The sequence below is a fragment of the Zeugodacus cucurbitae genome, chromosome 3, assembly GCF_028554725.1.
Source record: "Zeugodacus cucurbitae isolate PBARC_wt_2022May chromosome 3, idZeuCucr1.2, whole genome shotgun sequence".
Taxonomy (NCBI): domain Eukaryota; kingdom Metazoa; phylum Arthropoda; class Insecta; order Diptera; family Tephritidae; genus Zeugodacus; species Zeugodacus cucurbitae.
The window spans coordinates 19,233,645-19,259,986 of NC_071668.1; the positions used below are offsets into that span (position 1 = coordinate 19,233,645).

A 26,342-nucleotide genomic window follows, 5' to 3' on the forward strand; every position below is an offset into this window, starting at 1 on the left:
AGCTACTAACCAGAGTGTGTTTGACTTGTTTGGAAAACAAAAGCACAAGCAAAAGAAGGAACTTTAGAGAATTGAAGTTGGCCATCTAACCTGATTTTCTATGACAACAGAACTATATATGTATATGTCTTACTACGAGTGTTTTAGATGGCAACACTGCACAATAGTTAGTTACAAGGATTTGCAATTTTTCGTTGTAAAACTATTTTGTATTTTTTTCTTCTTCTTATTTTTTGTTGTAGTCTTTCCATTCTTTAGGTCTTTGAATACTTTCCGTTTCTTGTGTGTCAGTGTTAAGTGAAGTTTTAGCTGACGAAGTTTTATATTGCCCGTTATACATACTTTTAAGTTTAAGCAGAGACTTTGGTGTGTGCTACCTATGCTTTCGAATGCTCAAGCTTTAGAATTCAGAATTTATTACATGTGCTTTAGTTTAGAAGATGTTGGCACTTATGTATTGCATTTTGGAAGTCATACTTGGATTTGCATGCATTTTTAGGAGCTAAATTAAGATTTAGTAATAATGCATGCAATTTATGCTTACGAAGTTTGCACGTATAATGTTTAAAAAAGAGCTTTTGAGCTTTAAATTATTTATGAGCTTGTAGAGAACTAAAAGTGGAGTAAAATTTAATGAAGAGGTATAAATTCCATTATTTTTTCAAGTATTGAAGCTGGATTTATGATATTCGATCAAAGGCTCACCAAATGTAAAAGCTCTGTCCTTAAAAGCTTTCACTTTAAAAGCTCTCTCCTCAAAAGCTTTCACCTTAAAAGCTCTGGCAATAAATATTGCGCAATTTGCGTTCGCCGAAAGTTCTTTTATTGGCTGTGTGACTAAAAGTAATTAGTGAAAGCTCATTAAAAGCTAAGAAAAACTTTCTTTCAAAGAACTTATCAGAATCAAAAATATTCTAATCGATGAAATGTAAATTATTGTTTTTGGTGCATGAAAAATTATTTAATAAAGAAAACCTTTGCAGTTATGAGTTGAAAAAAATGGCAACTTTGTCAACACAATCTTACATATACAAACCTACTGAAAGTACTGTACGCTCAGGCGAATTTTGTCGCACTTTCCCTTGAGTTTCACAAGCTTTTCTCTGCATTTTCTTACTTCTTACGGCTTTTACTTTCCATACATTTTGTTAACACTTCATTTGGCACTTTTTGCGCATAAGTTACGCCACATACTCACGCACCTAGGGTGCCTTTTCTTACCGAACTTTTCAAACACTTAATCCCCACACTTTCGAACTTGCTAGAAAAGCAACTGTTGATACTCACCTGCAATGAGACAAAAGAAAAAAAGTGGAAAAAAGTTAGCTTAATTGTTGTCTACGCAAAAAGTTTCTTAATTCATTTTTGTTTTGCAATAATTTTAAATAAATTTTACTTAGATAAAGTTATGCAAAGGTATTAAAAATTTCTGAAATTTTGTGAATTTCACAAAATTTGTGTTGCAAAATTCTTTGGCATTGTGTGACGTGTGGCATGATTTATGCGTGTGATTACCTACGCTTAGATTAGACAACTTAGTGAGACTGTGTTTTGGATTAAAATTTTTTAATATTATTATTATGAAATAATGATGAAAGAAAAGCGTATGTAGGAAGATTAATGAGTTTTGAGAAAAATATGCAATTATGCAAAAAATTTAAAACATAAGGGGAGGATTATTAAATTAGTAAGGTTAGGGTAATTAATGAATAATGCTGTTGTTGAAGTAATCAAACAGAAATAAGGCTTCAAAAGTGGCTTTAGACAAAAAAGTTGCTTTAAAAAACAGATAATTAAATTCATTTTTTGAGAAAATTAAATATTCTAATACTAAATCACTAGACTAGACTAGTTTATATTAGAAATTGTACAATTGTCAAACGATATAGAACATAAAGATATGTGATTTAAGCTACGTATATAATATATCAGACAACATTTCCTTCAATATTTAGAGGGACATTATCGAGACTTTTTCAGAAATATAATAGTTATCAAAACAATATCAAGATTTAATTCTAACTACTAAATTCTTCGAATAGGATTAAATGTTAGGTTCTAAGAATGATCATTGAAAGTGTAAAATCCATTTGGACAATTACAAGTCATTTGTAATAGCACAAACTCCTGAAGAAGATTATATTTCGTTCTGGAACTCATCACAAATCTGCCAAGAAGCTTGATTGCGATCCCAGCTAGTTTGCTTGGAAGACTACACGTGTAAGATCCAGATGTGTCTGATTTAGTCTTAAAAAAGCGGGCCTGAAGGCATGAATATCTATAGACCATTGCTGGAGAGCACAACATCAGTGAGCCTTTTGCGTTTTACTTCATGTGAGAACCTTTAGATGGCGCTAGTCGGTTTAAAAAGCACCTGTCAAGCTCTCAAGGTCTAGTCTAAAAAATATTATTGGGCTAGCGGCGAGTGGAGTGTGTATAATTCGAAGTAAAGTCCACCAAAACTTATGCTTTTCTTTACTAGTTCATAAAAATACCTCTTCTCGCAACACTTTTTGCTTTAAAAATCACATTTCTGATATCATGCAGTATACAAGGTAGATCTAATTTGTGATTTTTTCAGCAACAATTGTGCTTTTCCAGCCATCAGTCATAATTTTGAATAATTGCGCTGAAATTAATGCCACACACAAGGAGTGTTAAGTAACTAATTAATGCCAGAGAGGGCTTGATATTTCTTATATTTTTTTGTTGTACAAATCTACAGCACGTCTACAACCAATGTATTTCTAAGCTACAGCACTAATCACACAGAACAATCAAGCAACAAAAAAAACAACAACAATGAATACACACTCAACTGAAGTCTAGCAATTTAGCCAAGACCACATTTATATCGCAATAATACTATACTATCGCATTACGAATGCACGAACGAGTACTACATGCTACTAAATATCCGCCATATCCGTTCATTTCCATTCGAAAACGAGCGCCGGCGAAAATTGTGTGTGTGCTCAATCAAAGCGACGGCCAACGAAGGCTTATGATTTAGGCAACTCTAACTGAAGTGGATGGGGAAAAGCTTGCGAAAAAAAATCAGAAAAAAAAATAAATGGAAGAAAGAAAGCAGTGGCAGGCAAGTAGAACACATACTGCTCCACTTAAAGCTGTCAACGCGCACAATCTCGGATCTTTAATCATGCTCATGTGCCGGACAAACGTGTATGAACAGAGGCAGAAATATGTAGAAATGTACGAGTACAAATGTGGCAAAGTCCGGTAGATTGTTGGCTGGTAGTTAGTTTTTGTGATTCGTTGGCAATAAAAAAAAAAAAAAAATACAACAGTAGCCAGTGTGGCAGTACTTCATTTCCGCCTTACGAAAGTGTGCGCTGTTTTAGTGTTAGCAGTTTACCAGTTCTACTTTTGTTTTTTGTTTTTATTATTGCTGATATTTTTCATTACATTTCGCTTTTGGTTGCGACGAAATCCAACGCCTTTCAAATGTACAACGTTACAGCGCTTTTCACGCCTTCGATGGCATTCTAAACCGCAGAGCCAGAGCCAGTCTTACACTTAACTTGTTGGTGTTGTTGCGCATTTTCTTGGAAATATGTTGTTGTAGCATACAACAAGCTCGCTAGCTGGCTGGTTGCTTGACTAGCTGACTGTTTGTGCCAGTTCCGCCCAATCTTTGCTACATTTAATTAAATGATTTGTATATGTGTGTTGCTACACGTCTGCGGTTTGGTTTATGCTTTACAGAAAGCATGGCAATGACTATTGCCACAACTCAAATATATATGTATATATGTAAAATACACGAGAGCTTGCAACATCAAGCAATTACCAAAAGAAAAAAACAACAATTATTACAATGTTGTAACTGCAAACTGTGCTTGCTGCGGGTTGGTGGCAAGCTTTCATAGTTCAAAACATTGCTATGCACAAAGTAAATATATATTTCTATGTATATATGTGTGCTGCGGTGATTTAAATTGGAGCAAGCTAAGTCATACAAATCTAAGTGGCGCAGAAAAACGCGAGTAGAAACTGAAATTCGAGGTACTACATAAAAGAAACAAATGGCCAAGTAACTGCAGCAGGTCAAGGAGTGCCCGCATGTAACTAAAAAACTAAAACAAAATTATATAAAAAGAGAACAAAAATATATTAAAAAAATTAAAACAAAAAATTAAAACCAAAAAACATCAAACCCACATTGCCTATACACGCTAGAAAAGCCTACAAACACTTGCTGCATGCAGGCATAGTATTTCTGTTACGATTTTGCCACACCAGCTAATCGTAAGTCTCATATCACTAAAACCTTTGCATGATATCATACAAATGTATGTATGTATATGATACCCAAAGTGTAGTTAGTCTATTTTTCGCAAATCTGCTGGTATTTATTGTTGTAAATTGAGTAAATTAATGACCTAAAGTATTTAGCTGTTTTTGGCTTTCAGTATGCAGGCGTGCGATTAAGCTAAGTATATAGTACACCCCACATCTATGGAAGTGGTAAACGCGTAATATTAGGCGAAGGTAAAGGAAATGTTAGCCACAATTAAGGTCAATAGCGAAATTGGTGGTAAGTGGCAAAATTCTTGTATACCACAAAGTGGCAGCAACACACATTGAAGTGTGATTTGCTATAAGCAAGTGATGTGATTTTATACCATGTGAGATCATATCATATAAATTTGAAATTTTTTCAGTCAAAATTGACTACATATATTTTAGAATTATAGTTTTAGGAAAACATTTCATTTTTGAGTAAGTCATTTGATATTTCATCAGATGATGTTGAATCTCATGATGTGACTTGCCATGCCATTAATGTGATGTTACTATGAATTAGATGCAGTGATTTTGCTGATTTTATGTGTTTAAAATGCAAGCAAATGAATTGATAGCACCTTTTACCGTATTTTAGCTGATTTGATTATTCATCATAAGATGTTAGATGTCATGATGTGAGCAGGCATCATATTAATGTGGTGTTATTATGAATTAAATGCAGTGATTTTGCCGGTTTTGTGATTCAATATGTTTAAAATGCAAATAAATACATTTTTAGCACCCTTTACTGCAGTTAAGCTGATTTGATTTAAAATCGCGTGATGCTAGATCACATGATGTGACTCAGACACAGAGTCATTTTGCGGTTTTATGATTCAATAGTATGTTTAAATTGCAAGCAAATGAATTGATAGCACTTTTAACTGGATTTCTGATGATTTAATTTTACATCACATGATGTCAGATCTTATGATGTGACCTGAGAAGATATTAATATGACTTTGTTCTTCCTTTTTGGCATAGATATATATTGTCAGTAAAAAAAGTGCACAAAAATATAAATTTTATATATGGCAGCAATCAGATCATATCACATGATGTCATAAGATCTCAACGATATGACATTTTTACAATTTATTCAATAATATCTATAGGTATAGTGGATGTCAAATGATGTAATGTGGGTTTTGAACATTTAGTAACTCATCATTAAATATTTACAGAAAATAAATTTATTACCAATAATTTTTAAGGTATTATCAAATCACTTGAGTTCATATGATATCTGATAACACACTTAGTTCGTAAGGATTCAATTATAAAGCCTTTGAAAAAAATATTGTTTTTGTAATGTAAATAATTATTGACAATGGAAATTAAATGAAATACCATTTTCTGCCTTAACTCACAAAAACAATGTGTCGCAAACAACATTGAGAAGTCAGTAAACAATATCACATCATGTAATTTTGCATCATATGAGATCAAATCAGGTGTTGTCGGAACCCACGACAAGAAATTTGTTTGTAATTATTATAAAACAATGAAATTAAATTGATATAATAATTAAAAAAAAATATGTAAAAATTGGAATGAGTTGATAAGTCATGTCATCACATCACATGCATCACATCACATGATGTTTTTGTATATTATGACTGGTCAAGTCTTCTTAAAATTATTTCTATATTTCTGTTGAACAATTATTCAGTCATTATAACTGATATTAACATTTTATGTTACATCACGTGATTTTATATCACATCACTTCATGTGTAGTTCAAATATTATAAGTTTTTTGAATAATTATGAGATATTTGAATGAAAAGTATATGAAGTTGAAAATAATTATACTTTAATTGTGATATCACATCAAATATGACATCGAACAGCATCATACGTGTAAGCAACACGTTTACTTACTATCACAAATGCGTTTGATAATATCAACATGCCAGCCTATAAACACTACTTAGTCTAAAGTATTTGCTTATTTCTTCAATTATGGCAACATTTTACAGAAAAGTCATATACAACGCACTTTTCTTAGCACATATTTTCTAAAAATACATATCTGTACATATGTTCGCCGAACTCAAGCACTGATTGCATTTCAGCCACGTGCTCTTCAAGCTTTCCTTACAGCCAATTGACGCATACAAGCATGCGACCATTGAACTACTCGACATTAATGGCAACCACTTACCGTTAGGCACTTCAAATGAACACACATACATATCTACTACGTACACCCACATATGTTAAGCGTGCCGCATGTGTAGCTTTTAAGCACTCACGCATTTGGTTTATAGAGAGAGCGACTCGTGCTAACTTAAGCATATTTTTGTTTATGGAAACTGTGGTAATTAGAGACGACACGTGGCACTCGTACGAAAGCTACGTACGCTACACAATCGATTATTTATTACTTAACTTAGAGTGCAAGAACAACAACAACAAGCCGATATTTATGGCGAATTGACGAAATAGCAAGTGAAAAATGTTGTTAACTCAAAAGTCTCGAAGCAAAGTGGATATCCAATATGAGCTAACTAATTTCACAACAGCAATAACAACAATAAAAGTGGATGCAGCAAATCATTGCTTATATTTTTTTGCTAGCAGAATATTGAAGAATCTAAAATATTTTCCTAAATATTTCGAAGTCTTGCCTTGGCGCGCGTCAATTCTACCAGCTCAAAGCGCAAGTATGCCGAGAATTTTTGCTCGCTCGCTTTCGACTGGCCTTCGAAATTTCACTTTTCACCAGCTTTTCGATTGCAAACTTCTTCGACTTTATGTAGTTCAAGCAATTTACCAAATATTTTCTGCCGTCATTTCCGCACACAAACAAACATACACAAGTCCTTACCCAGCGAAAGCCCACAGCACCGACAACGTCAAAAAGATTGTCGGTCAAGTTTATTTAAGTTTTGACTTAATTTTTCATATGCCTAAATGTGCATGTAATTCCAATGAGCTTAAGTTCTATAGGAGCAGCGGAGCTGAGGAGTGAAGCCAGAGCAGTTGACTACGTTACTACAATTACGTAGAGGCAAGCACGTAAGTTGCGTTAGTTTGTTAGCACACTCAGGGGCATCATAAGCAATATCCACAGCGGGCTTTGTTGTTTATAAAATAAAATATAATTTTTTCAATTCTTCGTTGGCTGACGCAAACGTTGACTGACGTCGTCGGTTGGTTGGCAGCCTTTGCAGCCAGGATATTTGGTCAAATTTGAAACTAGAAAAATCAGCATTTTCTATATTCATGGCGTTGGCTGCGTTGAGGCCAGCAATTTGGTTGTTTGCCCTGCTTTCCGGTAGCGCACATTTTCAACATTCATACACTTCTTCTTTGGCATTCAAAGAGAACTTTGTGCTGTCGAGTGCAAAAAAAAGCGAGAAGCAAATATAGTCTTTTTATATACAAGTAATTTGTTGAATTTTTCAATTACGTGTCTGTGCGCTAAAGCGGCACAGCGGGAATTAGGAAAATTATGTAAGTTTAATGGGACTTTTTCGTAAGGACTGCGGTTGAAATGTGAAGAGGAAATTACGGATTTTAAGAAAAGTGTGACGAAATGGAGAAAAATTAGAAAGAAAAGTATATGACAACAAATTTTTTGTTAAAAAAATATAAAAAATTTAAAAAATATGGCAACGCTAAAAATTATATTACTGATTTTAAGAAAAGTGCGACAAATTTGAGAAAATATGAGAAAGTAAAGTATATGAGTATACATATTTTTTTAATAAAAACAAAAAAAATTAAAAATATGGCAACGCTAAAAATTATAAATTGCAAATTAGCGAATATATCGAGATAAACATACAAAATATTTTAAATACAGATATAATTATATAAACTAGTACTAAAAATTTGAAACCACATTTTCTTTGCTATAAAAATGCTTCTCGAAACATAAAAAACATTAAATTATAAAAATTGTTGCTCACAATGTATTGCAAACATAGTTGCATACTTTTAGGGGCTATATTGAAAAAAAAACATTTTCTAAATATTTTGTACAAAAATAAACATTTTGTGATCTCTTTTATTGGCTAAAAATTACGCTGCTAGAAGAACAAAAGATTACAAAAGAAATTCTCGCCAAAATACAGCAGAAAAACATGGTTGCATACTTTTCGGAGCCGCGCCGAAATCTATAATTTTAAAAATTTGGACCCTAAAACATATTTAGTGATCTTTAGCGTTATTAATTGCTTAAAGAAATGCTTCAAAATTCAATATGCTTTACAATGATTCTTTCAAAGTTTGAGTCTCACTTTTCCTACAAGTCATCCTAGGTACCCATCCACCTGCAGCAATGACCTTTCAAAACAGTAGTTTAATTTTCTTCGCCAACAAAAACCAAAATACTAACATACATATATGTATATATATATTCATATACTCTACAAGCCGCTGCAGTAAAAAAAAAAACCTGAAATTCCTGCCCTTTCAGCGCCTCTCAAACACAGATTTTTTGTTTCAAAAACAGCAAAAAACTAACAAACATACACATACAAATATGCACAGCACTATATAAATTTGCAATGTATATGCCAACAAAAAACGCCAAAAACAACAACAACAACTGGATATTGCATAAAATTCTTTGAATACCTCGTGCACGGAAGGAAGTTATTATTCATGAGGATGGCCTGTGCCTGCGCTTCAAAAATGACCAACCAACAACAGCGTCGTGTGTGTAGCACCAGCAAAAAAAAAGCGAGTAGGCGAAAAATATTAAAAGATGAGACGACCTTAGCGGGCGCACCTAAGCCCACACACACTTTGAGCCCAAAGAGGCCATGATTTTTGAGCGAATATTTTTTGCGCAATTTCTTAAAATTTATATACTCGTGTGTTTGTTTGTATGTATGTAGTATAATATTTAGTATGAACAACTACAAGTTGCTACGGCGAATGGTATTTCAAAAATTGTTGCTTACCGAAAGTGAGTGAAATTCATAAGGTCAGTAAGTTGATATGTGTATATAAGAAACTACCGAATTTCGAGAAAATTTCCAGAAAATTGCTGAAAATTAATGGTCTTCAGTTCGAAGTGGCGAGAAATTTGAAGACAGTAGTGTGCTTCTAGATAGTTTCAGAAATTCAAGACGAGAAATTGCATATTTAAATATGCTTGAGTGTGCCATACATGCGGTGTATGCATAGGATGGTGCGCCATGGCCTATACGTAACATTTTCAATGTTGAAAAAAATTCAAAAAAGTGTTTCAAAAAGGACACAATTAATTTATGGCGTTCTGGCTATTGTAAAGCCGACCTTAGCGCATAAAAAATGTGAATGCTTTTCCCATGTCGCAGGCAAAAAAAAAATACACGAAAAAGGTGCTACCAGTGAGGGTCTGAACAAGAGATTCGATTTTGGGTGTGCGGGTAAAATACAATACAAAAGGTGCAAAACTTTGTAAGCACAATGGCTAAGCGTATAAACGCCCACGTGTAAATCTAATAAATATATACATACACTTACACATACACGCAAAGTAAACAAAGCGCACATGTGTTAATTCAATAGCTGCGAGAAGGCAGTTGGAGGCTGACTTTCAGCTTCTGACAAAAGCAGCAACACAACAAAAACTACAAACGATAAAGCAAAGTAAACACTTGCGGAGAATGAGCGTCAAATGGGCACATAAAAGCAACAACAAAAAAACTTAAAATACTCAAAAGAAAAAATTAAGAAAAAACAATTTTCGACAGCAAAGCAATAACAAAAAAAATGTATCAAAGTATGGCTAGCATAAAAAAATTACATACAAAAAAAACAATTTGTCGCTAGCATAAAACACACAACGCAAAAAAAGAAAAAACAAAAAAATCTCGCTAAAAAATTCAATTTCCCGCAATAGCAAGCAAGCGAAATTTTTCTGTTGTGAAGTATTTATGTGTTTTTTTTTCAATTTTTATGTTTTTTTTTTAGAGCAAAAAAAGCGCGCCACAGGAATGAGCGCGGTCGCACACCCGCAACAATTTGGCCTGTCGCCCATGTCAAAGCGCCATTCTTCTTCGTCCTGTTGACAGTCGCGTGTGCGCTTCCGGTCGCTGATGTTGGCCGCCTGCTGTTATATGCAGCACTCTGCAGATTTTTCACTCCCTCTCTCTCTCGCTCGCGTACCTTACACTCACTTGATTATATTGCGTGAGGAGTATTCGTTGCTTTTTGTTGTTGTTATTTATATATTTTTTTGTGTATTAATGACGCGACGTTTGACATTTTGTTATGCCATCTAGCGGTTGTTGATCTCAAAAATCTTAGACATATCGAGTTTGTAGTTGTTGTTCATCATGTTTACATATATGTTTTTAAATATATTTTAGATGATTTATGTATTTTAAATAGTTTATATTCTTAAATCTGAGAATTCAACTTCCTCAGGTGTTCTATGTATTGGTTATATATCAAATTTTTGTATAAATTCGTATATAAATAATTATATTTTACTCCTCGATCCACTATGTGCCTAGCCTAATGTGAACAGCTTGTTTCAGCCTACGTGTATTATATATTCTGCCGGTTTTTTAAAGTAGTCGCCTACTATCTTGTGTGCCAAATTTAATATATTAGGAAAATATAGGAAATTCTTGAATCATCTGATCGCTTCACTATGTGCTTAGCCTTATATTGCAGAATTTGAATGATTCAGGCATTTTTATTGGAATTTAAGGAATGTCGTATATTATGTCCTGTGCTTTTTATGCTAGATATGATACATTATGATAGCTTAAGGAAATTTTTTATCATTTTTTCCTCGATTTCAACATTTTCCTAGATTTTTAAGGATGTATATATAGGAAATTTTCGATTTGCAATGCTTTTAGCACTTTTTTCGGGAAATTAAGTGAGTCTTGAAGTATTTATTAACATTATCTATATTAGTTATCATCCTCCAAACTCAAAGATATAGACAAATTCAATCACTTCTAACAGTTTGACTACCCTTTGGTATAACCCTTTTGTATGTCTTCAAACTCTCGGATCGTATTTCCGTTAAAAGAAAATTTATATTTATTTGAAATTCCAACCAGCAACTGCACAACCCTTTTACTTTCGCCTTTCATCTCGGTTTTCCCCACATTTTTCCATATTTTTCCTGTCATAAAATTCATAACTTCGCGCATTTATGGCTTCACCTTTACGAAATAAATCAGCAGTAGCTCGTTAGCTTTGCCTTTTATGGAGGTAACTGCACCCATTGTAGGCGAGAGCAGTTCAATAAATGTCTATGCAGACATACCAACATATTTTTATTAACGTTATCAGCGTTGGCACGTCATGCAATGCTTCAAAGTGAGAGGTGAGGGTGTAACCCAGACAAAATATATAGAAATTGACGTATATATAATTTTTAATATATATATAATATATATTCCATACCCACACTTTTACTTTTCTTTTTTTTTTTTGCTCCACAACAACTTGCAACGTGCCACTGTTGCACAATGCACTGCAATACCAATTCCAACGCTGCCAAATGCTCGTGTGTAATTTTTCAATTTGAAAGCGAAACTAATTCATTCGCTCACGTTCGCCTGGCGCTGCAGATTGTTTGCTTGATTGCAACACAGCTGCCTGCCTGCCTGTTGATTTGTTGTGTGTTCGAATGCAATTGCAACTCTATTGCATATTGTATGCACTTACATGCATACATGGGTATGCATTGTGTTACATTGTACGTTTATTGTGACTTGTAAAGTTGAACTAAGATTTCTGTATGTATTTTTTAACACTTTGAAAAATAATATAAAAATATTGTGTATAGAAAAATGCATTTTGTTGGTTTCATGTTGCTATTTGCTGTCAATTTTTTTTTTTTTTTTGTTTAAAATGTAACATATCAACATGCATTTACATGTATTTCCGTTACTTTTGAAAACATGCAACACCGCGTTGACTCAGTGGTTGGTTGCTCAATGTAGTTATAAGCGACATAACGGTACTTTCAGGCCAGGGTTGCACCGGAAATATTTGATATATTTAATTTTTATTATTTTCTTTTAGATTTTTTAACACTAGAACACTAATTGAGGCAAAATTATCATCAAATTTTCTAAATTTTGGAAATTCTGGAAATCTCGCTAACTCGAAATTTTCTGTTTGGATTAGGGTGATTCGAGTCAGGGAAGTTCTACTGTATTTAAATCTTTCGAGAAGTTAAAAAAAAGTCGATTGAACACCATAAGAACTTATATAAAATCTCATATTTATCATAACCTCAGAAGTCTCCCTACGTTTAATCAATCCGAGCCGCTAAATTGACGTCACTAATAATTTCTTTTCAACATTTTATCTTCTCATTGAAAATTATTGCGATGTCAATTTATATTTAAGAATAATTTTTGTCTATCAATATGATGTGAATGTTCCAAAATTGAAATTTTTTTTCTAAAAAATTTTGAACTTACTATTTTTTTTCAAAGGCAATATTTTTCTATGGCGTGCTATCAAATAAATATTAATCAAATACTTCAAATACTCGATTAAATTTAATAATATTTTCGTTTAACAATTGGTCTCGGAAATAAAGAAATTCAGTGGAGATGCTATGTAGTATTTACATACAACAGAGTCATCATATACTGAAACATTGTCATACAAGGAATTTCATCATTAACTGCAATGCTTTTAACTCGAATAAAGCTCATTTAGCTGATGAATATATTACGACACAGATGCAAAGTAGCTATGAGTCATAATTTCTAGTGAAGCAGCTAACCCATGTACCATATTTATGACTAATATTTTCCGGTTAAATAGCTTAGAAACACATTGCTGGAAAAACTTATAGCCAAGTGCGATTCGAGATCAAATAACCGGAAATAGTTTAATTAAAATATAATACCTTTTTGATTAGTTCAGAATTCTTAAGATTTTACTTTTTCGTGGAATATATCTTGTTATGATTAAACTTGTATACTTCTTCTCAAATATTCCTACGATAAATACAATGAAATTATATTCAGTTGTAAATAAAGCGCAGAAGAAGTAGTTCGCAGACACACAACAGAAATAACAACCAGCAACAGAGCATCGTGGCATTGCAACAGTTCGACAGAGCAACAATCGCTCACGCTAATTAACCACTTAAATTGTTTAATTCTTCTGTGCGATTTCCCCTTTGCAAATGTATTTAATGCCTTGTATCCTTCTGTAGCCACGTTACTCTTGGAATCCTCGCGTAAGCACTACACAAGTAAACGCTGATGAATACAATTGTGAATTTAATTTCCGACAAGTTTGCCGAATTAACATTTTTTGCTGTTCGCTGTGTGCACTCACGAAAACTTTCCGACTGCATAAGGGATTGTTTTTACTTCACTACTACTTTCATTTTTTTTTGGTTTTTTGGTAATTTAACTTTAACTTAAATTATTTTACTTTCTACCAGACGAGGTAGTTATGAGTGTGCATAGATATGTAACACTGAGGTACCCTCTTTGGGGTGGTTATAATAAGAGTTGCCAAAATAAAGTGAATGAAATATATGAATTTTTGTACAGAACTCACTGGCATACCGCACACTGTAGCCTCAAGTGGGTCACAAAAGTGTGAAAAATTCGCCTATGTGAGTTTTTTTATTTTTGTTGTGGCATGCAACACACTAATTTTCGTTTACTGAATTATGTTGCTGAAGGCGAAACTTTTATGGCTGCAATTCTGGGGGTGGCAAGCAGCAACTATGTATGAAAGCAAACGAAAAACACAACAACTACAACAACATATTACAAATTATTATGAGTTGTAGAGCGAAAATGATAAATAAGACTGTGGAATTAAAGAAGCATAAAGGAGAAAAAATAAAAAAATAAAGCAAAAATTAATAAAAATAAAAAAATTAAAAAAATAATAATTAATAAAAAATTAGAAACAAAATAAAAAAAAATAATAATGAAATTAAAAAATAATTAAAAATAATAATAATAATAAAATTAAAAAATAATTTAAAAAAAAATAATAATAAAATTAAAAAATAATAATAAAAAAATTTAAAAGAATAATAATTAATAAAAAATTAGAAACAAAATAAATAAAATAATAATGAAATTAAAAAAAAATTAAAAAACAAAAAATAATAATAAAAATAAAAAAATTAAAAAATAATAATAATAATAAAATTAAAAAATAATTTAAAAAAATAATAATAATAAAATTAAAAAATAATAATAATGAAATTAAAAAATAATTAAAAAAAATAATAATAATAAAATTAAAAAATAATAATAAAAAAATTTAAAAGAAAAATAATTAATAAAAAATTAGAAACAAAATAAAAAAAAATAATAATAAAATTAAAAAATAATTAAAAAACAAAAAATAATAATAAAAATAAAAAAATTAAAAAATAATAATAATAATAAAATTAAAAAATAATTAAAAAAAATAATAATAATAAAATTAAAAAATAATAAAAAAATTAAAAAAATATTAATTAATAAAAAATTAGAAACAAAATAAAAAAAATAATAATGAAATTAAAAAATAATTAAAAAACAAAAAAATAATAATAAAAATAAAAAAATTAAAAAATAATAATAATAAAATTAAAAAATAATTTAAAAAAATAATAATAAAAAATTAAAAAATAATAATAAAAAATTAAAAAATAATAATAATAAAATTAAAAAATAATAATAATAGCGATAAAATATAATAAATTAACAAACAATTAAAAAACAACAATAACAACAACACTGCATGCCAGCGATAAGCAACAATGGCAAAATATGCCGCGTAGCAAACGAAAAACACAAACGATCTGGCAACATTTGCCAACTTAAGCGGAAGAACTTAATTTGTGCGTTTGTGTGCGTGTGTACGTGCAACGCAGCAATTACGTGGCATACTAACCGCAAAGGGAAGGAGTTTAGTTAGCGCGCCACACCGCACTTGGGGTAAGCTTTTTTGTTGTAGTTGTTGTTTTTTCTTTTTCAGTACTGCCTTTTGGGACATTTGCGCACAAGATTTCGAAAAAGCCTTCGGTTTCGGCTTTCGGTGTGAAAGGGCATTGGGCTACACGAAAAGTTTTACTTTTACTTAACACCCTTTTGCCGTACGCCGAGCAATGGGGGAATAACAAAATAACAACAACAAAAAGTAACAAAAAAAACTTTTCAACAAGCGCACATTTGTTGCCAAAAGTCAGTGAGTGTTGCACTCACTCACCCACATACACACAAGCCGCCGCAACTCTCAAAAACTGTTATTACAACAACAGCAACTTTGTTGCCCAAAAACTTTTGCATTTCCGCTTGTATTCTGATTATTTGTGCGACTACAAAACAGAGCGACATGCAAATGTTGCACGTACAACCAGGCTGGTGATCCGCAGCAGTCACAGGACACACGACACACACTTGGCCGAGCACCATTGCGGCTAACTCGCACACGCTCATCGCGCAGTCGGCAATGGTTGCTCGCTTGGCCGGTCGGTCGGTCGGTTGGTTGGTTAACTGTATTGTGGTGCGTCGCTGCTGTGTTGTTGTTGGTGGGGTCGTCGACTTTTTGTCAGCTACCGCGTTAATGTGTTTTAGGCGGTCAACTGCGTACAACCATTGCAACAACAACAACAAAAGTAAAGTACAACAACAAAAGTAAAGTACAACAAAAAAAGGAAAGAGTTCACCTAACATTCTAATGTGGTCACTGGTGTTAAATGCTTCTTCACACTGCGGTTCGTGGCCGTTTTTGGGCAGACAGTCGAAAACTTTTATTTTATTATTATAATACAGTAAGTACTACAGCCGCTGCCATTGTTGTTATTGTTGCTACGGTTTAGTTGTAAAAGGATTAGGGTTTTGTTTTGGCACACTTTAAAAAGTTCAGTTCAGTTTTGTAATTTACGATATTTTATATATTAAATTTAAGGTCAACCGTGTGTTATCATGCCAGTCACTGGTGCGCCATAAAAGTTTTTTTGGTATTTAAGTATATAAATTTGGATATTCCCAAACTGCGTGCGGGTGTTTTTTGGTCTAAATTTAAATGTTGGACCCAAAAAAATAGCAAATATTTCTATTTTTGTGCACGCGAGTTGAGTTGAGTTATGGGTCACTTATTAATTTATCACTTACAATATTTTTCACATAACCAAACTTTTAGCATTCGTTTGCCAGGGATGTTTAGAACTTACCTGCAAGGAAAAGAGAGTAAAGAAATTAATAAAAAGTTAATCAAAATGGGCATGGACATTTATAAAATATTTTAAAAATTATTGAATTTAAATTTTTTATTTTTTAAAAAGGGTTGCCACCTGTTTGAAAAATAATTACTTTTTTAACATGTATAAAATGTAGCCATAATGTACGTTTTTCAATGTTTAGTATCATATCAGTTAAAAAGTTGCTTGAAAATGCTTTAAATAGCAAAAGTTTTTTGAACAGAGTTGCCAGCTGCTTACAAAAATAAAATATTTTTCTATAATATTAATGAATTTATAGCGAATCTAAGATAGTTAACAATAGTTTTTGGAAAATTTATAGCGAAAATTCTTTTGAAAGAGTTGCCACCTAATTTTTTTTAACAGAGTTGCCAACTGCTTACAAAAATTAAATATTTTTCTATAATATTAATGAATATACATAAATTATGAGATAGCTGACAATAGTTTTAGAAGAAATATATCGAACATTTTTTTTTAAAGAGTTGCCACCTAATTTTTTACAGAATTGCCAACTGCTTACAAAAATTAAATATTTTTCTGCAATATTAATAAATATAGATCAATTATGAGATAATAGGTTTAGAAGAAATATATCCAAAAATTGTTTTGTTAGAGTTGCCACCTAATTTAAAAAAAATAAAAAATTAAGCAATAATGCAGACATCAAATCAAATAGGCATAAAATAGTAGACTATTTCAATATTTTTTAGAAAAATTAGCTAAAAAATGTTTGATAGAGTTGCCACATTCACAAAAAAATTAGAATGAAGCAATAAAGTGCATATATATTTCTCTTAGTATTCATGAAAAGTATATTAATGAGAAATTTTGTATTCTGAAAAGTTTTTTACAGAGTTGCCACCTTTTTCAAAATATGAAAATTACAGTTCTCAATTAAAAATATGACAATTTAAAATTGTATTAAAGTTAATTATATGTAAAAAAATTATATAACCTACAGGTTTGGAGCCAACTATCTTCATTATTCCGAAATTCCTCTCAAATAAGCCCATCTATAATCCCAACTACAATTGCGCTTCGATTGCCCGCCAATAAAGCCAACAACACCCAACCAACCTTTCATCTTTGGTAATTTAGATACCTTTAGCAATACTAAACAAGAAAACAACAGTTAGGTGTATCAGCGTGCCAACACGCGCTTCATCATCATGCCCAGCGCACATTTTTGGCAATTAAGCACAATCGCGCACCTTCCAGGCAGGCAGGCAGGCGCAGGCAATTTCTGCTCCATTTACTGCTTTTTATTGCAATTTTGTTGCTATCGTTGTTGTTATGCTGCTTTGTTACTTTATTTCGCACTTGTTTTACTATTTTCCTATGTGTTTGTTGTTGTGCGCTTTTAACCCACACCCCAAACACTCCCCCCCGATGATTATTATTCTTTCACTTGAGTTGCGGCCAAAAGCGTTTAGCGCTATAAAGCGCTCGTATTTCGCGTTGCTTACTTTTTCTAAGCTGCAAGCTAGCAGCTGCTATTATTGCTTTGTCAATGTTTTTTCTCTCTCAATGTTTTGCTATTTTTCAATTCTTATCGCTTTGAATCCTTTTATAGTAGGCAATTTCTTTGTTCTCCCAATTTCGCGTTTTTCATTTTCCTTTGCGCGCGCATTTGTTTTGTTTGATTTTTGTTTTTGTTGCTTTGTTTCGGTAAATACCGTTCTTTCTTTTCGTTTGTTTGTACTAGTTGTGATCCGGTTTTTTCCCTTTTTTATTTTTGTTGATTTCCATGAATTGCCTTTCATCTCTCTATCCCGGTTATTTACGAAATCTTTTGTGATAAAGCAACTTGGTAATAATCTTGTGCTTGTGTGGGGTTGCCAGATCAAAGTAATGAGCGCAATAGTTTTTTAGGTTTTTTTTTTGTTTCCAGTGAGTGGAGTTTCGCACCTTGTACTAAATTAAGGGCAAATTATAGTTTTTCCCCTTTTAAGAATTGGTTTCTTTTCCGGTTCAAGAAAAACAACGCCAATCTTCTGAGATTCTTAAGCATTAAAATAATAAAATGAAGAGTCAATTTCTATTGCCTTGACTTTCTTTTCTTTCTTTCGTTTTCTGCTTTCATTTCAAATTGAGATTAAGAATGAACTTCTATTCAATGATCTATCCATAGTACTGTTGAATACATTATTTTGCTTCTAGTTTCTACAAATAAGGACTACTCTAGATGAGAGATACATAAATGCCTGGCTCAACTGAGATCAGTCTGAGACCAAGTAACCCAACATATTTTCGAATAATATACAGTTTACCATAACCCTGGTTTGTTGTTTGTTCCGATATAGCCATAATAAAAATTTACACACCTGATAAGTCTCAGATTTCGATAAACAACAATTAGTAATGATCCGAAGGAAGATCTGTTAAAGTCTTCAATAGATCATAAGGTGGTTTCACGATTGAAAACCCTGTACAAGTCTCTATTTCTTATGAATACAAATCAAGATTTAACTAGTTTAATGTCAATAAAATATAAATACTAGAATGGTTAATGCTGTTAAAGGGGCATGGGTAAGGCGTAAGTCACAGGTTGATCTCGTATTTTTACAAAGTAATCCAAAGAAGCGAAGCGAAACTTAGGACTGAATTCGGATCCTCTTTTCGGATCCTAGTTGGATTTCAGTAATTCTTAATAAGATTTATCAGGCATATATTTCTACTAAAATATTAAAAACTCGACAAATATATTCCAGACCAACCAGTTAAATAGTTAACCATTCGCTTAAAGAATCCTTTTGTGCGGAAATGCATGAAACCAACAACAAAAAGTAACAATTTAAACACCAACGAGCTGGTTGCTCTAATAAAACTATGAAAAGTACCGACAAGCAGTCAAGTTGATTGCCCTGACAATCGGTAGCAGCTGTTGTTGATGATGGCTCCCGACGTAGAGCGTCGAAATGGACATCAACAATATTTTAATGAATGCGGCGAACCGAGGAAAGTGTTTGCCTGCTAGCAAATGCACGAGAGGCTTGAGGGAAGGCGCAAGCTATTAGTTTTCCCTTTTAGCAGCAGCAAATTTTTAGCTAACCATACACAGCTACGCAGTTCCCCCGGCTGCCGACAGCAATTGTGGCGGCAATTCGCACACAAGCTTGAAGTACGCGCAGCGTTAGAGGGAGGCGGAGTAAGCAAATAGCTTGTGAAAAGTAGCTATTAAATGAGGCTGAAAGTTGGCGCAGAACGCAGCTGGGTGCTGGAAGCAGCCACCAACGCACGCACACATCAACCAACCGACGCCAGCAGCTGTCTACCAACCAAGCTTTCAAGCAAAAAAGCCGCTTAGCGGCAAACAATATGCTATGTTTATGAGTTTGTATGTATGTATGTATATTCGCATATAATTTTGTTTGTTCAATTATGCAACGTTGTGTTGGTGTGTTTGTGTTGTATGTACTGTAACTTGATTAGGCAAATATTTGAAATTAAAGATGTTGCTGAGTGAATAATAGCGCTAATATGGTTGTATGTATGTATGGGAATTTCATTTATTAATAATATGGCAGCAATTTAATATTACACTTTCCATTATTTCAGACTCGGAATCAATAAATATTGAAGTATGTATGTATGTAATGTAATGATTGCAATTAAAAGTTTTTGCCAAACATTTGTACGTCTGCGGCTAAATTGTTAATGGCAAAGTAATAAAACAATTGCGGCATATCGAAATTATTATTCAAGAATTGAAAAAAAAACTAATAATAATTCTGAAATGAAAGCAGAGATGAAGAGATGAAGAGAAGAAAGATAAATAAGCACTTAATGATGTCTGAGAAATTTTTTATACAAGTAATAATTGTTAAAACGAAAGGAATTTGATTTATAGTCAGCGATTCTGGCTAAAGTGATTAAGGAATATACGTATTACAAATTTAATGTTACTAAAATTATATGTAATTCAATATAAACAAATTTATGCAATACAACTCAAACAAACTGGTACAATTTCTATTTCAACTTCATTATACCAGTTCATAACATTTATACCAGTTGTGTGTTCGATTCGCAATCTTCATATGGAATTCAATATAAGCAAATTAATGCAATACAACTCAACAAACTGGCATAATTTCTATGTCAACTCCATTATACCAGTTCATAAAATTTATACCAGTTGCGTGTTCGATTCGTAATCTTTTCAGTTTGCGCAAATTGCGGAGAGCTTATATTAAGAACAACAAGATATGTAGATATACCAGTAAACGATTAATATTAATCAATGAATTTAATTGGTATAAAACTGCTCGCTTAAGGGGCTATACCAGTGTGACATTTTCAAGAAATCAATTTTTTGTATTTTTTGCTTATTCGTTAGTTTATACTTCCAAAAATATTCTGTGAAAGCGGTAAGTTCGTATCTTGAATAGTTTTTGAATGGCAGCGTACTAAAGAACGACCGCACGCAGGAGTCAAAACATTAAACGCGTTTTTCTCGAAACGACTTTTCTCAAAACTGCTGACATCATAACTCAAAGAAAAATTGATTAAACTGAATATTCTTGAATATATTTACTATACAATAACCAACGATTTGTGATTTATTGACAATTGTCAATTTGGCATTAAAAAATTTAGAGCGACCGCACGCAGGAGTCAAAACATTAAACGCGTTTTTCTCAAAACGACTTTTCTCAAAACTGCTGACATCATAACTCAAAGAAAAATTGATTAAACTGAATATTCTTGAATATATTTACTATACAATAACCAACGATTTGTGATTTATTGACAATTGTCAATTTGGCATTAAAAAACAACCATTTTATTACCTAAAAAAAACGATATTTTTTCAGAACAACGCTATTTTGTTATTATAATTTTTGATATTTTTCAAAAATCGTAGCTCACTGTGTATGAAATACCTCCAATTTTAATGAAATTTTTTAAATTTTTTTGTGTCAGCTACTCATTCGGCCGGAATCATGTCAGCAGTTGGGGAACTTTTTTTTCGCACCTCCCAATTTTCAATATTTTTGTAAAAAAAAATCTTAAAATATAGCTTATTATGTCCAAACAAGCTTCGAAATATTCGATCGAGTACTTTCTTAAAAAAAAAAAAAATCCACGAAAATCGCCTAATTTTTAATGTCATACACTGGTACACTCTTAAGGGCCATAGTAGTACATGGTGTAATTTTATTATAACAAGGCAGAAGTCTATGAGGATATGAAACATGAGAGATAGCCTTCATATGACAATGACAATTCTCTGTAAAATATACATATATGTATATTATGAATCCAAATCCTCTCCCACTGCCTCTACTATAGCAGTAATTTATACCAATTGTTTGTTCGAATCTGCCTTGGCGTCACAAATACAATTATAATGAGGTTCTATTGAATTTTTAATACATTTATATTAGACAATTGCCTGTTATTTATTTAAAAAAATATTGAATCTTTTACTGAAATGTATAGCTTAAGTCACAGCTTTCACTTTTCAATTTAATTTCTTATTTAATTTTCTAATTTACTTTTTTGAAATTCTAGTTATTTAATATAATATTTCTCCCTCAATTCTATTTAATATTTGGCTTCAAATGGATTTCAACAAATTTATTAAATCTTTAACATTTTAATCTTTTAATTTTTCTTTATATCATTTCATTAAAAAATAATAACTTTCTTTAATCGTATTAAGACTCAAATATTTTAATCATTCAAATTACTTTTAAACCAGCAGCACTCACAATTATCTACTTCAATTCTCATTAATCAGTTGATGTTTAAATTAACTTTATCTTTAAAAAAATTTTGATTCTTACACTAACCCGCTGATTATACAACAAATTCAGACAATCGTAATGTAGTTGATAACCAAAGCAAAAGTTGTAATGCTAAATATTTATATACATATATGTAGGTATCAAATAAACACAACAAAAGTTAAGGATTTTACAAAATTTACACTTAAACACATGTGTGTTGGTACATAAAGTTCTATATAGAAGTAGATTACAGGTAGAAACGCTTATGCAAATTACAAGTAAATGTCAAGTGACGCAATCGATTTGTATGCAAATTCACCGAAAACTGTGCAGCAGCAGTAGCAGCTGTGTCAAACATTATCTAAAGATAATTGAATAAACTGTTTTATTTATTTATTTGTGGCTGTTTCGCAGTGTGACATGCTGACATGTGTCATAAGAGAAATGGTAGACAAAAACAAAAGCGAATCTTTGAAATGGTTTTAGTTGAAAAAATTTACTGGTCTGTGAGATAACAGAGACATATAAAGTGAGAGAATTTATCGATTTTAGAGAGAATAAATATTTATTTTTAATTATAAACGATTCACAAAAATCGAACTAGTCACAAAAAAACTAGTCTATAACTAGTTGTTTCGAAAATTGAACTAGGCTGAAAAGGAATTAACTGGTACTAATTATAAAACCCTCTATTGATAAATTTCTTAATCGGATAATTAATTGAAAAAACTATGAACAAAAAGCAAAGAAGAAAGTTTGAAGAGATAATTGTCGAGATTGAGGCCTATTTTAGACCGAAACGACCAAGCGAAAAACAAAACTGGTATAAACAAGTTGAATGATTGCTATAATCAGTATATCTTACACAACTGTATAGAATAAAGTGAAGAATATTTTCTTATAACGATTTTATGCGATTTTAATTTTAATCCAAATTTGAACTGGTATAAAACTGGTATAATTCGGCCAAAACCAAACAATTGATATAAAAAGGCCTTTGGCTATTATTGAAAATAATCTGTCGGTTGAATAGTTAAATTTGAAAGTCGAACTAGTTATAAATTGGTTCCAAAGAAGTAGATTCACTGCAGGGATGCGATATTTTCAATCACAGTTATTAAAAACAAGCGTTTCGAATGAATTTATATTGATTGGTTGCAGTTAAGGAAAAATGTGTGTAAATTTGTTGATTTCATTGAATGCAAAATCGAATATGGCAAATATATTTCAGTGAACGAGTGAAGTTTAAGCGGAATTTTATGGACTACTCAAATACAGAAAAATGATTTCTCCACGAATTTTGATAAGCTGTCTGTTATATGGCTTCATATTTGCATTTAAAACGAGTAATTTATTTAACTTTTCTAGAATATAAAAAATAATTAAAAACATAATAAAATAATAAAAAAACATAAATTTAGAAAAAAAAAAATATTACAAAACAAAATTTTTATAATTCACTTAGAAAAATTTAAATATTATATACAGAAAATTATTAAATAACATTAAAAAAATAAAATAAATTATAACAAAAAATTTAAAAATAATTAAAAAAATTATAAAAAAAAATAAAAAATTAAAAAGTAACAAAAAATAATTAAAAATTAATAAAAAAAATAAAAATAAATTTACAAAAGAACATAAAGAGATAAAAATTCAAATAAAAATGTATAATTAATGTACAAAAGTTTATATAAAAAAAAAATAATAAAAAAGTAAAGAAAAATAATAATAAATAAAAAATAAAAATAGAAAATAAAAAAATATGATAAGAAATAAAAATATTATACAAAAATTGAAAAAAAAAAAATATTATAAAAAAATATTGTAAGGAAATTCAAAAATAAAATATAAAAAAAGAAATATTAAAAATAAAAATGATAATATAAATAATATATAAAAACACTAAATGAAAAATATCTATTATTTTTTTTATTATTTTTTTATTTCACACAAAAAGACATCCATGTGCACCTAACAGATAGAGATGAGTTCATAATATTTAACAATGCAACGGTATGCTATTACAATTACAGCAAATTATTCGGTTTATTTCTTTAAAATTCCACTTATATTAAACACGTTTAGAAAACCTGGAAAGAAGCACTCGAATCATGTCGGAATCACACAGCGCATTTGGTCTCATTGGAGTCACAGCGAAAGCTCATAGATTTGCATATGTTTTTGTTCTCCAAAGGTGAGCATGTATTCTACTTTTGTTGTTGCAATTATCCAATGTGATATTTCTAGATTTCATAGAGTCAGAGCTGATTTCGGCAGATCCACCTTATATATATTGGAGCGGTGGCAATGACTTAAACAAACCGGGCACATATGAGTGGGAGGGCACGGAAAAGCCATTTAACTATACCCACTGGTTGGATGAACAATCGCTGAATAATAATGGCAGCGGTTGTATACAATTTGGTAAGAGCGGTTTTGGACGTTGGTCAATAGAAGACTGTGAGACTAAACGGTTTTATGTATGCGAAAGAATTAAGGACTAGAGAAATATTTGGAAGATTTTTTTTTGAGTGAAAATTGTACAAAAAACTATAGAGCAATTATTAAGACTCAGACCTATTTCATTCCCAAACATCAAACATTTGTAATTCTCAACTGGGTTATAAGAAAATTGTTAATTATTTTTTGCGGTTTATTTTTATTAGGATCAAGAATGAAAACTACCGAAATTCTTATAATAAATACATATTAACCGATTTCTGATCCAATTTCATTTCATTTATAAATTTTTGTATTTTTTATTTCTGATTTAAAACGCCAAAAGAACCCAAAAAATATGAGCCCCCTCTCACTAAATAAAGGCAACGCAAAATGAAGGAATGGAATGGGTGGCAGTTTATTTTTTTCAAGTACTTAATTGGCCGCGCACAAGTGGCATAATGGCCCAGAGAGCAAGCAACAGAAATGGTATGGAATTCAGCACAAATGTAAACACACCAGTACATATAGAATGGTAAACAAAAATGTGCAGCGGCGTTGTGGCCAGCTGTGGTCAACGCAGCCAACGGCACACTGGCGCATAATAAGCCATAATTCCTGGACCGACCGTGTGCAGTCATAGGTGAAGAGCAGTCAAGTGTGGCGGAAGGAAGGAAGTGAACTGCATGGATCATATTTATATTTATGTACATATACATTGCTCTGGGATTTAATCAATGCTAAATAGTTATGTGGGGTAAGGAGGGGGGCTTGAGTATAGAAATATTTGAAAATTTGTTGATATTTAGGCGATTTTTCTATGTAAAATTACTATAAAATCTCTGACATCAGTGCTAAACAGACGTTCACATAAAAGGTAGTAATAAAATTTTGTGAAAATTAGTAAGTAAAATTTTTTTAATACATTTATTTGCCCTTATTCTAGCTCATTTCATCATATTTTGATTAAAAACTTCACTCTGGAGTGTAATCTCAATATATTATTTAAAGTATAATTAATATTGTTTTATGGCAAATGTAGTCTACATTTGTGCGCGTATTAGTATTTCAACATTTCAAAAGGCGCATTTTAATAAACAGATATCATAAGTAGCCGAAAATAACGAAACGAGCATGTAAGAATACTATTATTCGGTAGGATTTGTAATATACCTGGCTTCTGCGCCAAAAAGTATGCTAAGTTAAAAGTTATCTGAGAAAAAATGAGGCCAAAATTATGTTTCGACTGGAAGAAACTCATACATTACTGCCTGACGTTAACTGGAACTAGCGAAAAAGAATGTGTTAGAAGATAAATGTACCACTCTCAACCATTTTGACTAATGGATATCTATTTGGTAATATTTTTCAGTCAAAAAGTAAATATTAAAATAAAATGTTGCCTACATTTAGGCGGAAAGTAAAATTCTATCTCAAACTAATCAAATACCTTGCAAATATTATTCATATTTTTTTTAATTTTCTGATTTTCAGACTCTTTTCATTTCTATGACTGCCATAAAATATATTTAAGGTTAGGTTTTCCTACTATCTTTATTATATAAAATATTAGCAAAATTTCGAGAAATATGAATATGAAATTTTACCATTTTCAGTAAAAACATATCACCACTCAATTACACTTGCAATCAATTATGTTTGCCATGCCACACACACATCCGTTATGCATGTGCCTGTGCAGT

General features: G+C 31.5%; 2 protein-coding genes across 3 annotated transcripts in view; one reads left to right on the plus strand and one right to left on the minus strand.

The window, feature by feature from the left end:
- The window catches only part of LOC105218392 (uncharacterized), a 218,049-nt gene that overhangs the window by 111,861 nt on the left and 79,846 nt on the right, over positions 1-26,342 (minus strand). The gene's annotated exons all lie outside the window — the stretch shown is intronic.
- LOC114804719 (secretory phospholipase A2 receptor-like) lies at positions 23,398-25,336 on the plus strand. Its single transcript, XM_054228326.1, has 4 exons — positions 23,398-23,543; positions 24,158-24,213; positions 24,286-24,394; positions 24,448-25,336. Exons 1-4 carry the CDS (start codon positions 23,480-23,482, stop codon positions 24,702-24,704), a joined length of 486 nt encoding a protein of 161 aa, XP_054084301.1. The 5' UTR covers positions 23,398-23,479; the 3' UTR covers positions 24,705-25,336.